General features: G+C 41.0%; 2 protein-coding genes across 6 annotated transcripts in view; one reads left to right on the plus strand and one right to left on the minus strand.

Moving 5' to 3' along the window:
* The window catches only part of ILDR1 (immunoglobulin like domain containing receptor 1), a 69,814-nt gene that overhangs the window by 10,767 nt on the left and 44,132 nt on the right, over positions 1 to 14,915 (minus strand). For all 5 annotated transcript variants that reach the window (XM_078146732.1, XM_020985925.2, XM_020985923.2 and 2 more), the window contains 2 exons: positions 12,433 to 12,552; positions 7,855 to 8,001 (listed from right to left, as the gene is read on the minus strand). In XM_078146732.1, the coding sequence (XP_078002858.1) occupies positions 7,855 to 8,001; positions 12,433 to 12,552 (267 nt within the window). The remainder of the gene's footprint in view (positions 1 to 7,854; positions 8,002 to 12,432; positions 12,553 to 14,915) is intronic.
* Positions 1 to 14,915, plus strand: part of CD86 (CD86 molecule) — a 159,593-nt gene that overhangs the window by 7,177 nt on the left and 137,501 nt on the right. The gene's annotated exons all lie outside the window — the stretch shown is intronic.

The raw sequence follows: 14,915 nt of genomic DNA on the forward strand, positions 1-14,915 counted from the left end.
AGGTAGTGGACAGGTCCTACCACCTATCTACCCTAGAAAATTCCACTCTGACCTTTAAGAGCTTATGTTCTCAAGTGACAAGATGCACACTACACATGGCTCATCCATGAGAATAGATACTTGCACACGGAGGAATTCTTTGCTAAACTTTTAGCTTTCTCTGGCCAAGTCTCTGTTTTGAGGGAGGTACATCTTAGAAAGTAGCACACCTGTCCCTTGCACATGCAAAAAGTACTTGTATGTTTCAAAGTGGAACTGTCCAGGGCCCCTTGAAAAGGGCATTCCCAAAGTCTTCAACGTTGACTTTCTGGCCCAGAGCTCCTTACCTTGCACTTAAAAACTTTTGCAGGGGGCAGCTAGGTGGCGCAGAGGACAGAGCACCGGCCCTGAAGTCAGGAGGACCTGAGTTCAAATCTGAACTCAGACCAAACACTTGACACTTACTAGCTGTGTGACCCTGGGCAAGTCACTTAACCCCAATTGCCTAAAAAAAAACCCAAAAAAACTTTTGCACCCCTAGCCTACACCAGAAGAGTAATGTGCTAGGTGGGGCAATGCCTACAGTGTTGGGTTTGGAGTTATGAAGGCCTCAGACACTTATTAGCTGTGTGAGCCTGGGTAAGTCACTTCACCCTGTTTACCTCAGTTTCCTCATCTGTAAAATGAGCTAGAGAAAGAAATGACAAACACTCTGGTATCTTTGCCAAGAAAACCCCAGATGGGGTCATGAAGAGTTGGACTGAAAACAACTGAACAACAAGAACAAGAGGAGGGTCTGGGGAAAGAGCTGTCCAGGATGGACAATGTGAGTGGGACCAAGCAATACGGGGTACCAAATGCTGCTTCCATGGGAAATAAATTGAAGGCCTATCGATCTAGAATACAGAGAGCAGCACAACAGTAGCCCTAGAAGCATCCTGTGCTCAAAAGCCTGGGAGTGAGCTACAGGCAAGCTGCGAGGAGCACCCGGGTGCCCAGGGAACATGTTGTCAGGGGCTCTCACTGCTGCATCAACACCACTTTCATATAACACTGAGGATGCTCGATCCTCCATCCTCCTCCAGTAACAGCTCTCTGCCTACTCAGTATTTCCTCTATAGGCACCTTCGGGAAGCCTCCAACAAACTGCCCTCATCACTCTGATCCAGCTACTGACTCAGCTGCTTCCTCCTTCACTCTCATTTCTACCCAACTCCGTCTACCCTTTCCCAGGCTCCCATTATTGCTAAATGACCTTTTGCTAGTTTTGACTGTTTTGTGTTATATTATGAGCAACCTCCCCCATATTATAGACCTTTTTCACAAGTGGTTTCTCCCTCCACCCCCACCTTTAACTGGAATCTAGCTTTCATCTGAGGTGCTTCTTCCCTCATAGCTCTTTCAATGGACAACACATTTTCTCTGCTCGATCATAAGCAAGGAGAGGTCAGGATCAATTCATAGTAACTACAAATCATATTTGCATAACACTTTACAGCTTAACAAAGCCCCTTCCTCACAACAGTCTCATGAAGGAGTTACTGTAATTATTATTGAAGCTCAGAAAAATTGTAAGACTGTGGGCAACTCACTTAAATAGTAAAGGTTGGGGACAGGATCTGAACCAAGCTCATCTGATTTTAAGTCATGTGCGTTTTTCCTATCATATCATTGAGTTATTCATCAAACATCAAACTGGGGAAGATCTAAGATGACACTTCCCTCATTCCTTTGCAGAGGTGTGGGGGAGTGGCAGGTTTCACAGGTGTGAAACATTGCATATGTCAGATCTTTTTTGGTGTATTGATCAGTTTTGCTCATTTTTTTCTTCTTCCTTTTTAATTTCTTTTTCTTTAAAAATCCTTGTTCCAAGGAGGGAGAGGGTAGGATATATGGGGGAAATCTAAGTAATGTAAAAACAAAAGATCTCATAAAAATTTTAAATTTATTTTCAAAAATGTATTTAAAAAAGAAAGAAAAAATAATTAAGGTATGGGTCCTGCCCTCAGAGACCTTACAAGAATACTATTTGGTCACTGATTCTGCTTTATCAGGCATTAAAGTTTCCCTTGGTATAACCCCCCTGCCCCTTTATTCCCTTGTTTTTGGTTTTTCTATCCCTAGGCCCTAAGGATTAGCTTGCCACTTTGTTTTTAGCTATAACCACCCATGGTTTCCATTCCAAGGTTTCTCCCCTCCCCCCATCCCCACTGCAGAATGGACTGTCTCGAAATTTCTCCCCTACCTTCTAGCCCACAGAACAATGACACAATCCTTTTTCTGGTTTCCTAGGGTTTTTACTGCTAGCACAGTGGGAAACAAAGTGGAAAATAACAATGATAGGCATAGGGAGAAGTTACAAAGCTTCAAGAAGCCTCCAGTATCTTATAATAAAAGTTATCCTTATTCATTGAGTTTCTCTCAACTCTTTAACAGTATCATTGTGTTCATTCATATCATCCTTAGCTGTAATTTTTACACCACTTTCATTCCTGGGGTAGGTAGGTGCTAGTGCAGCCTCACCTCCCTTTGGCAGAAGGCTTACTCTTATCTATATTCTCCACCCTCTAATGGAAGACTAAGATCATATAAGAGAAAATGGTAGGTCTGACTATGTGAAACACTAATTAGATTCCTCTACATTTTAGAGGAGTTAATGCTAACTTTAGGTTTTCCTCTTGACAAAGGGGCTACTTTGGGTATACCAACCCAGACTTCCTAATCATTGCTCTGTTATCACCCCTCACCATGTCTTTTTTTGATTTCCATCATTAGGTCTGCTGCCCTCCAAGACACATTCCCAACCCTCCTCAATGACTTCATCCTTGTTGACTTGAAAACCTGTTGTGTTGACCAATCTAGCACCTGGACTTCAGTTCCATTAATTATCTCCCTTCTTCAGTCTAACATTTTCCTTCCACTATCTTCTCCTCTGCCTACAAATATAGTCAGATTTTTTCCTACCTTAAAAAACAGATCTTGCCTTGCTCCTCCTACTCCAAAGGATGCAATGATTTCACTCCTTTTTCACAGTGAAATTGCTCGAGAGTCATCTATACTTACTTCCTCCACTTCCTCACTACCTCCTACTCATGCCTTATTCCTTGAAATCTGGCTTCTGCCTACATCACTAATGACCTTCTGTGATCTCTTCTTAGTTCTGACTCCTTTTCTTCTCTATACTATTTCATGCCCTACATAATCGCTTCCTCCTCTTCCCTTGACATGAGATTATCTTAGTTGCTGGGGTTTTTTTTTTTTAATTAATGGCACCATTATCCTTCCAATCATTTGGGTTTGCAATTTCAAAGTCATCCTCAATTTTGCCAATTCTACCTCCCCAAAGTCTCTCATATTCATTCCTTTTCCCCTACTCACTTCACTACCTCCCTAGTTCAGGTCTCCTCACTTCTCACCTGGACTCTTGCGATAGCTTCCAATTAGGTTTTCCTGACTCAGTTCTCTTCCCTCACAAACCCATCCTCCACACAGCTGCCAAACAGAGATATCTAGAGCACACATTACTCCCTTGGCTCAATAAAATCCAATGGCTCCTTGGACTTGGAGTCAGAAGGAACCTTAATTTACTTAGCTCACTGCCCCCTTCCCTTCTCATTTTACAAATGGGGAAACTGAAGTCCAGAGTGGTTAAGTGATTTGTCCAAGGCCACACAATCAGCAATAGCACAGGTAGGATTAGAACCCAAGGGTTCTAAGTCCAGCTTTTTCCACTATATCAGACCATAGTCCTCCTTGCATGTCCTCATGTGGTGGATGCCATTCTCCCTCTATTATAACTATATTTCAATACATTCTAGAGAGTCCTGCATACCTCTGCTTACTCAGGAGGACAAATCACAGTAGTCAAGGGTACAACAAAAGGAAAGGAAGTCTTAAACATAGCATCCATTCTGGAGCAGAGAATACTTCCTTATTTGCTCAGTAACAGATTACATTTAAATCTCTACTCAAGAGTCAGGCTGACGTGGGGATGGAGTGGGCAACCACTGACTCATGTGAATTGAGGAGTCTCACCAAGAAATGGCTTCTGCAGCCCTGACACTGTGACTGGGCTTCCCATAGATTTTGGCTAACACATTGAAAGCCCCCTTAACCATGAAACTTTCCCCTCAAAGGTGAAAAATATGAAATCATCTTCAGCTATTAATAGCAGAACACTAATTATGGAAGTAATCCCCTACCAGTATCTTGGGAAAATGAGAACAATGGCTATAAATAGGAGGTAGGGGTGTATCCTCTCAGGCAGCCCCAGTACCCTGAAAAGAACAGTGGAAAAGCACTGAAGATAATAAACTCAACTGGCTTTATGAGAACAAGCTCTCAGAACTATTCCCTGCAGAGGCAACCAGGTTCACAAAAAACAATCACCCCAAACCACCACCATTCTGACCAAACTTCTTATCTCTGTCCTGTTGCAACCTTGGACTCCATCCTCATTTTACAAGTGAGGAAACCGAGTACCAGGGATGTTCAATGACTTGCCCAGGTCAGAAGTGATCTAGGGACCCTGATTCTTTTGACTCAAAGGCCAGTACACTATCCATTAGACCACACTGCCTCAAACAATAACACATATAGGGCTTTGCTGGCTATAGCCCCTGCTTAGAATGTACTCCTTCTCTTTGAGCCTTAGCTTCCTTTAAAACTTCTACACCTCTTACGCAAGGCCTTTTCCTTATCTTTCCTGGCTATTAGTTACCCCCCACCCCCACTTTGTATTTACTTTGTATACATAGTAATTACTTTCATGTGTAGACATTGTTTCCCCTGAGAGCCTAACATCCTTGAGGACAGGACTGTTTCATTTTTGGCTTTGTATCCATCCTTCCCTGCACCCCCTCCCCAAGCCTAGTTAGTGCTAGCCAGGGCAGTTCCTGACATATTGTAGGTGCTAAATAAATATTCATTGATGAGCTGAATTACTCCTTTACTGGGTTTTCGACTCTCCACCCAATGACCTTTGTTCTTCCTCTCTAAATGAGATCATTTCCCAAGATTCTGTCTTCTCTTTACAGCTTCTCTCTTGGTGAGCTGTATTTGCTATCGATCTCAGAATTTCAATTTATGACTCCCAAGTCTCTATCTTTATCCATGATGTCTTCCCTAATCAAATTTCCAGCATCCCATTGGGATATCTACCATATGTCACACAGGCACTACATGCACAACAAATCTAAAACTGAATTCATCACTACCATCCTCTTCTCTGGCTAGTTCCTCCTCACTTTTCCTTATTAAAATAATACTAACAACAACAACAGCAACAATAATAACAATAATAGCCTGCCATGTTCCCAATAACCAAGCTTAAAAACATGAAATCATCTTTGATACCTTCAACTTTCTCACCACAGCATCCAATCGTATCTTAAATCCTATTGACCTTCCCTTCCCAGTGTTTTCGAATCCATCCCTCTTTTAAGAGGTACCTAGGTGGTTCAGTAGATAGAGCATTGGGCCTAGAGTCAGAAACACTTGAGTTCAAATCAGGCCTCAGACATTTACTGCATGACCTTACATAAGCCCCTTGTCCCCCTCAACTGTAGAATGAGAATGATAATACTTCTACCATCTATCTTGCAGGATTGTGAGAGAAATGCCTTAAAGTGTCATATAAATGTTCCTCTTCTAGTACCTCTTTGATCTGGTTACCATGTTTTTCAAAAACTTTGACTGGTTCTCCATTGCCTACTAAATGGAGTCCAGTCTCCTCATCTTGGCTTTCAACACTCTACACATGCCCAAGATCTCTTTCTTGCTTTATCTGCCTCTATATTTTACATGAATCCTAGACTAGCCAAAATGGAATGCTCAGTATTCCATTAACAAACATTTTATTCTGTTATAATTGTGTGTGTGTGTGATTTTCTCATTAGTATGCCTTCTCCCACCTTATTCATCACCTGTTGAAATCCTATGCATAATTCAAGGTTCAGCTTTGATCACCACGCCCCCTCTCCCAAGCTCTCCTAGGAAAACTTCTAATTTCTCTGAATTTCTATAGTACGCTTACCACATATTCCCCTATATTATATCTATTTGCATATGTCATCTCTATTTCTAGACTGTATATTTCTGGAGGCCAGGAGCCATGCCATATTCACTTTTTCATGCATATATAAAAATTTATTTTTTCAATTTTTTAATTTATGGAATCGATAGAATAAAAATGGCAATTTTACTCAAATTAATTTATATATTCATGCTATGTTCACTTTTGATACACTGTACTCCAGAATGCTGAGTAAGGCACCTAATACAAAGGAGAATAAGCACGTAATTAAGCTCCTACTATGTGCCAGGCACTGTATTAAAGGTCTAGTTGGCATGCTCATCAAATTTGAGAGGGATAACAAACACATCAAGTGAAAATTGGGTTTCAAATTTCAGCAGGCTAGAATATTTGGGCAACTATAACAAACTGAAATGTAATAGTGATTAACATAAGGTCTTACCTTTAGGGTAAAAAAAATCAGCTTCACATATACAAAATGGGACTGTACTAAACACTTTATAAACATTATCTCATTTGATCCTTATAACAACTCTGGGAGGTAGGTGCTCAATAAAGGTTTGCTGAAGGAATAAATGAACAGGACTGAGCAACAGCATGGCCCTCAGAGAGCCAAAGGGGTACAGTGAATAGACAGTTGGCCTCAGAACCGGGAAGAACTGGGCTTGAGTCCCACATCTGACACATTCTAGATGCTGGACACTGGGCAAGTGTCATTCAGTTGTTGGGGCTCAGTCAGTTCTCTAAATCTATTGTTGTTTTGTTGTACGTCCTTTCTTGAAGAGGACCATGACATCAGGAAGATGATGCCATGACTTGCAAGTGAATTGGATTTAAGTGAGGGAGGTTTGTGCAAAGTCACCAGCCTCACTTTCTCCTCCGGAGCCATCTGGATCCAGTGGCAATATATAGATCGGGATGACTGAAGATGGCCCTCTCTCTAAATCTATAACATTGCAGAGAAGGAACCAACCTGTATTAGTGGAGGGAATTTCCTAGTCTGGGAATTCCCTATAGCATGGAAATCACAGATACAGATCCTGTCTCTGTTGTTTTCAGAAATATTCTGTCCCAGTAGTCTATATTGATTCAGGAATAATGGGCCTGTTAACGTGGGTTATATAAAGGCTAATTGCTCCTTTGACATGGGCCAGGCACGTTAGCCTAGTTCCTACTGACCTGACCATGGCCATTTGTAGTATGAACCACTCCCACTTCTGTTAATTTCTGAAAGTCCTAGAACCATGTCAGGGAGCACATCCTTACTTACTAGCTGTGTGACGCTCGGCAATTCGCTTCATTTTTCTGGGCCTCAGCGCCCTCGTCTATAAAATTAGTAGTTGGGCTTGAAGACCTCTAATTGTCTTTATTATCCTGCAATCAGACACCTTTCTTATGGTATTGAGGTTTAAACATTATTTTCACTTCAATTGATCTCTGGGCCTTAGTTTCCTCATTTGTAAAATGAGAGGGTTGTACTCCATCGTCATTCTGGTCCCTTTCCAAATGTGACACGCTAGGGTTCTAGGATTCTGTGAACTCTTCTCAGTCTGTGAGGAGTAAATGATGATAAGAGAGAATCTAGGGGATTTAGAAAGAAAGGAAGAAAGAAAGAAAGAAAGAAAGAAAGAAAGAAAGAAAGAAAGAAAGAAAGAAAGAAAGAAAGAAAGAAAGGAAGGAAGGAAGGAAGGAAGGAAGGAAGGAAGGAAGAAAAAGAAAGAAAGAAAGAGAGAGAGAAAAAAAGCAAGCACGCAAGCAAGCAAGCAAGAAAGCTAATTTCTTTACTGAGTGGCTACTGGACAGGTGTGCCTAGGAAAGTTATCCCCCAGAAAACCCCTCACCTTCCTCAGGGCAGCAGCACCGTCTTGGACAGCAAGGACAGCGGACATAGCAGCAGCAATATTGGGGACAACACTGGCACCAGCACACACTGACCAGCACGATGAGGAGGATGGCACCAAGGATGATGAAAATCACCGTCAGCCAGTCTGCAGGGAGCAAGTCAGAGTCAGTTAGTTATACACAGAGGTGCCCACTCCAGGCCCTTACTCTCTATGTTGGAAAACCCTATGATTTCCCTAGCATGACGATTCTATGGGCAACCCAAGTGTGAAAAAAGCAATTTCATAGCAGGACAATACGGTTCACAAAATTGAAGAGGACCAACGAAGCCATTGTGATACCCACCTCCTAACAGAGAGTGCTAGATCTGGGCCACAGAATGAGATACAGATTTTTAGGACGTGGCTTATGCAGATTGACAATATATATTTACTACAAGGGTTTGTTTTTCTTTTCCTTTTTTTTGTAATGGAAGGAGCTGGAAGAGAAAATTACTTTTTATTAATTAAAATTAAAAGAAATGCTTGCTAATTGAAATAATTTTAATTTCCCTTAATTTTTTTTAGAAAGAGTGATTTAGAGAAAGAAGGAGCAGGCACAAGGGAAAGCAAGGGAGCCCCAAATATGTCCCTCCCCAATGGCATCCTTGGCCATCTTCATCCTGATTGATATCTGGCCACTGGACCCAGATGGCTCTGGAGGAGAAATTGAGGTTGCTGACTTTGCATAGTTCTCCTTCACTCAAATCAAAGTCAGTTGTAAGTCATGTCATCCTTTCCCTGATGTCATGGTCCTCTTCAAGAAGGAAGGACAAACCATAACCTGTGAGTAGTCTGAGCTGCCTGGATGGGGACCCTGCTGGCCAGTTTCACTTGGGCAACTCAGCTCATCCCCTCCCCTCCTAGATTTCTTTCTCAAAGACCAAGCCTTAAACCCAATTTACTCTTGATTTCATGGTTTGGACAATAGGTCCCTGACCAACCACTATTAATGGTTCTTTTTTGGGCTCAGAGTGATGGTAAATAGCAACTGTTTCTCTTTTGGCCAGCAACCCTGAGGGTCTTGCCCTCCCAGTTGGAGGTTTTTTTTTTTTATTAAAGGGTCCATCCCTTGACTCATTTCTTTCTTTCTTCTTTCTTTTTTTTTGTTGTTGTTATTTTAGGCAATGGGGTTAAATGACTTGCCCAGGGTCACACAGTTAGTAAGTGTTATATGTCTGAGGCCAGATTTGAACTCAGGTCCTCCTGACTCCAGGGCTGGTGCTCTACCAACTGCACCACCTAGCTGCCCCCCCTTGACTCATTTCTTAAAGAGGCATATTGACTGAATGGGTGTTGCCTCGATTAAAGTGAGAACCTGAAAAGACCTGAGCTTAAGAGGGCTAAGGTCCCCCACTACATCCTGAGCCATCTCCAGTTGTCCTGACTGATATCTGGCCACCTGAGGAGAAAGTGAGGCTGGTGACTTTGCATAGCCCTCCCTCACTCAAATCAAAGTCATTTGCAAGTCATGTCATCATCTCCCTGATGTCATGGTTCTCTTTGAGAGCAAAGGACAAACCACACAACACAACCACAACTCTGCCCAATAACTGACACTTCCCCCAACTTTCTACCATACTTTTTTTTTTCCTATTCCCAGATATAGCTTTGTGACTCTAGATAAGTTATTTAATCTCTCTCAGCTTCAGGTTCCCCATCTAGAAAATAAGGTGGTATTCTCAATGACCTCCAAGAACTTTTCCAGTTATAAATCTATAACCCTATGCTCCTATGATCTATTCCCCACACCTGGAATGCTCTTCCTCCTCATTTCCCTTCCTTCTCTGGGGTCCTTCAAATCACAGCTAAAATCCCATCTTCTGGCCTTTTCTGATCTCCCTTGAGGGTAATATCTTCCCTCTGTCTACATAGTTGTTTTCATATTGTTTCCCCCAATAGATTATGAACTCCTTGAGAGCAGGAGCCATCTTTTTTCCTTTCTTTGTATCCCCAGCACTTAGCACAGTGCCTGGTATATAGTTGGCACTTAATAAATGCTTGATTGACTAACTGTGACCCAACTTCTCCCTATGTCCTTTTCACTTGCCTTTTTCTTATCTCCTGTGAAGATCCTTCTGAGATAAGTATGCCCTTCCTATTGCTTAGAGGTGCCAGTAACATTAGGTCATACCTGACAAACCAGAAATGGGCTATCAGTTCTCCTTAAGCTGGTGGAAAATAGTAGGAAGGCTCAGGACTGAGCCAAGGAGACAGAAGGTAGAAACATTTAAAGTATGATTACATGTAAGTCATGTAAGTTCTCTGGACCCCAGGTTACTCACCTAGAAATTTTCTTACTCAATTGCACTGTATCTCTGCTTTAAAAAAAAATTACTAGCATGCTGCAGCATTATTTTGTACTATTTTCATGACAGTTAAATAGTATCATAAGTACACTATCTACTCCAAAAAGTCTTTAGTAGACAACTTAGGAACTTAACCACTGCTTGTAACAATTTTTCCAAGAAAAAAAAGTGTTCTGAGTTTGAAATAACTGGCTTACAAATGAACTTTGGGACCACAAAACCATAAATTAACAATTATCATTAAATAAAGTTTCTTTTTTTTTTCTTTTTGTGTTTGTATCTCAAATGCCTGATAATGGCATTTAATAAATGCCTGTTCATTGACTAATTTATTGAATGACTCCAATTTATATAGTTAAATATAATTCCAAATTATACAGCTACATAATATACTTAGATAAGTTCTATAAAATTTTGAAAGTGTTTTCCTCACATTTACCTGGAAAGGAAGATAGTGCAAGTATCATCTCCATTTAACAGATGAGGAAATGAGAGGTTAAGTGACCTGCCCCTGATGACACAGTTAATATCTGAGATGGCACTGGAACCCAAGTCTCTTGACCTCAAGCCCCAGAGCTCTCACCGCTACCTACGCCACTTAGTAGTTGGGGATATGAATATGAAACTTTTCCTTTTGCATTTTTCTACCCTGACCACATTGGCTTGGTGGCATGGTAGAAAGGACAAAGGATTTGCATTCAAAAGGCGTGTGTTACTTCAAGCAAGTCACTTGAACTGAGTTCATTTACTTATATTTTAAATGGAGATAATCATACCTGAATCACCTAAGAAGTAGCTATTGCAATTATTATTCATCTTTTTCAATGGAGTTCAGATAGAAATTGTCCTGGGAAAAGTCATTATCTAGCTATCAAAAATTTTTTTAAAATGTGCACAAGTGGATAAAGGGGCTATTTTTTTGTAATTGAATAAAAATATCTAGTTATAAACTCATCTTATGTAGGCCCATTGGAAACACCTTCAGGATTATTATTATTGTAAAACTTCCTTTTTTTTTTTTTCAATAGGATACTCAGTTTGTACTCTGTGGGAGGCAGTGATGTAGGGAAGTCTGGACACCTAGGTTCTAGTCTCATTTCTGCCATTAACTCCCTATACAACTTTGGAGATGTCACCTCACCCTTTTGGGTCTTTGATTCTTCAACTGTGAAATGACTAAGGGTTGCCTTAGACCACCTCTAAGGTCCCTTCCCAAAATTCTATGAGAAAAGTGATACAGTAGACAGAGCCCTGGCTCTAGAAACAGGACCTGGCTTCAAATTCTGCCTCTGACCCTTATTAACCATGTGACCTTAAGCAAGTCTCTCAACATCTCTGAGCCTCAGTTTTCTCCTCTGTAAAATCAAAGGATTAGCATGATGCCAAAGGGCTAGTGAAGAAGCATACCATTAGCCTCTTGAGCAAGAGATGATAAACTGGAGATGCACGAGACAGATTTTTAATGGACATGGCCAAGGCAGGAATTTGTTTTGTTTGACTGTACTTCTGTTGCAAGGGTCTTGTCTTCTTTTCTTTTTCTTTCTCCTTCCCCCTTTCTTTTTTCCAATGGGGGTATGTGAGAGGGATATATATTTGTTAATTGAAAAAAAAAAGAATATAAAATAAAAGTTACATTAAAAAACTAGTGTTGGACTAAGGGTCTCTGAGGTTCCTTCTAGCTCTAGCTGTGATCTATGCACTAAACATAAGTTTTCCCCTCTAAGCTGGGTGAGGTACACACTAACACTAAAAGAGGATACTGTTATACCTAATCATTCAATGAGCCGAACCTTCGAGCAAGACTTCTCACCCTTGTTTGTGTCATGTCTGCTTTGTCAGTCTGGTGAAGCTTATGGATCCATCTCTGAATAATGCTTTTAAATGCATAAAATAAAATACATGTAATTTCTAAGGAAACCAATTATATTGAAATCAAGCTGCAATTTTTTTTCATCTATATTTACAGACTCCTTGAAATCTATCCATGGACCTGCCTTTGAGGTTTCAAAAAAAAAAAAAGGTATCAGGGGGGCAGTAGGTGATATAGTGGACAGAGCACCAGCCCTGGAGTCAGGACAACCTGAGTTCAAATCTGACCTCAGACACTTGACACTAGTTGTGTGACCCTAGGCAAATCACTTAACACCAATTGCTTCACAAAAAAAACAAAAACAAACCTGAAGAGGATTGGTGACAGACAGCCACAGAGGAAAGAAAACACAGGACTTACGGAGAACAATGAGCTTCACTTCCTTATCTGGGTCTCCTGAGGTGTCCCCTGGAGCCTCGATGGCACAGTAATAGACTCCATGGTCCCACCACATCACCTCATTAATCACAAGATCTGCTCCTGTGAAGCAAGAGGAAGAGAGGAAACAGGCTAGTCAAGAGAAGAGACTGAATCTTCTACATTGTCTTTCCAAATCCTGTAAGAATCTTTAATGCCCTAGGCTTTTTCCTTAAAAAAAATTTTCTCCCAAGCACTTACTCTCCTTTTTCTTTGAACGCAGCAGAAAAATTTTTTTTTTCCATCATAGGATCACAGATGTAGATCTGAAAAGGACCATAGGGACCATTATTTAGTCCAACCCCTCATTTTATTGATGAGGAACTGATGACCAGAAAGGGCTAAGTGACTTGCCCAAAATCACAAAGGTAGTAAGGATCAGAGATGGGATTTGAACCCAGGTCCTTTGCCATCAGAATCAGTATTCTTCACCCTGTACTATATTCTGACAGCACTTTCTTTGCTGACAGTGTCTTAAACAAAGGACAACTAGGTGATGAAAGTAGGCCTGGCATCAGGAAGATCTGAATTCAAATCCAGCCTCAGGTGAATCACACTAGCTGTGTGATTCTAGGCAATCACACAGGCACTTAACCCTGTTTGCCTCAGTTTCCTCATCTATAAAATGAGCCAGAGAAAGAAATAGTAAATAACTATCTTTGCCAAGAAAAATCCAAAACTGGTTCCCAAAGAGTCAGAAAGGACTGAACAAATGAAAAAAATCTTAAACAAAGAGCATGTGCTGAGAGGAGAATCTTAGACCCTGAAGGCATACAAGTTAGTGAACTTCATCAGCTGGAAGAAGTGTGCTCAGTTCTTGAGTGGAGTATTAGCTTGTGCGGTCTCAGAGGGCAAAGACCACCTTACTCCCCTAAAACACGGTACAGGGTCAATACATATTTGTTGACCTGAGCAGAAGGTATTTTGAAAGTGAATGTTATCTATGTAAAAGACACATTTTGGTACAGAGAAAACCACACTCCATCTGGGGTTAAAGGGTTAAAATTAAAACCTACAATTTGGCTACTTATTACCTGAGTGACCTTGTGGGCTCACCTCTTAATTTCTCTGCCTCTCAGTTTCCACACCTGTAAAAAGAGCTCTTAGTAACAGGAGCTTACAAGTCTTGTTATTAATACATTAATAAATAATGATAATAAAATAATTAGTAATAAATAAGAGCTTTCTTCCTTAGACGGAAGGAAGAAAATAAACATTTATCAAGTGCCTACTATGTTCCAGGCAATGTGCTAAACACTTTATAAATATTATTATTTAATCTTCACAACAACCTTGGGAGGTAGATGCTATCATTATTCCCATTTTACAGTTGAGGAAACTGAGGCAGAGAGAAGTTAAGTGATTTGCCCAGGGTCACACAAGTAGAAAGTATCTGATGCCAAATTTGAATTCAGGTCTTCTTGACTGCTGGCCCAGAGTTCTATCCACTGTACCCACCTAGCTGCCTCAAAGGACTTCATCTGATTATAGGAGAACAGATTTAGGGCAGGAAGGAACATCAGATCCATTGAGTCTAACACTCTCATTTTACAGGAAACTGAAGTGCAGGGAGGTTCACTTGCCCAAGGTCACACAGTTTGTTAAGCAGGATTTGAAACCAGATCTTGTTGACTCTTAATCTAGGGTCCTATCCAATATGTCATGTTGACTCTTGAAAGTCCCATGATCTTAAAGAGATACCCCAAAGATCTAAACTTGAGTGAGAATCTACTTCTGTGCTTATTTAGGTCAATAAATATTAGTGTACAAGGGCTGGAGTCCAACAAATTCAACATTTAGTTAGTACCTCATTCATACACACCAAGATGGGGGTTAGGCAGTGCAATAATAGAGTGCTGGGCCTCGAGTCAGGAAGACTCTTCTTCCTGAGTTCAAATCTGGCCTCAGACATTTCCTAGCTGTGTGATCCTGGGCAAGTCACTTAACCCTGTTTGTTTGCCTCAGTTTCCCCACCTGTAAAATGAGCTGGAGAAGGAAATGGCAAACCACTCCTGTATCTTTGCCAAGAAAACCCAAAATATGGTCATGAAAAGTCAGACATTACTGAAAAATGACTGAACAATATAAACCAGGTGTTTACATAATACCCCACATTTGCATATTATTCCACAATTTGCAAAGTGGTTTTTTGTTTGTTTGTTTGTTTTCAAACATAGAAGTCATTTTATGAGAGGCAGCCTGATGTAATTGCAAGTCCCGAAACTGGGAAGACTTGTGTGATTTGCCTAAGGTCACTGAGATAGTGAGCACTGGAGCCAGGGCTTGAACTCAGGCCTTCTGAGGGAAAAGTTTAGTATCCTTTTTTACTGCAGTGAAAGAATCTGTAGAACTTTGGTATAGGAAGAGAGAGGCCCAAGAGCCTAGGCAGGGGTAGGGAACCTGCAGCCCCGAGGCCACATGTGGCC

Source organism: Phascolarctos cinereus, unplaced genomic scaffold, assembly GCF_003287225.1.
Source record: "Phascolarctos cinereus isolate Bilbo 61053 unplaced genomic scaffold, phaCin_HiC Scaffold_726;HRSCAF=1367, whole genome shotgun sequence".
NCBI classification, from domain to species: domain Eukaryota; kingdom Metazoa; phylum Chordata; class Mammalia; order Diprotodontia; family Phascolarctidae; genus Phascolarctos; species Phascolarctos cinereus.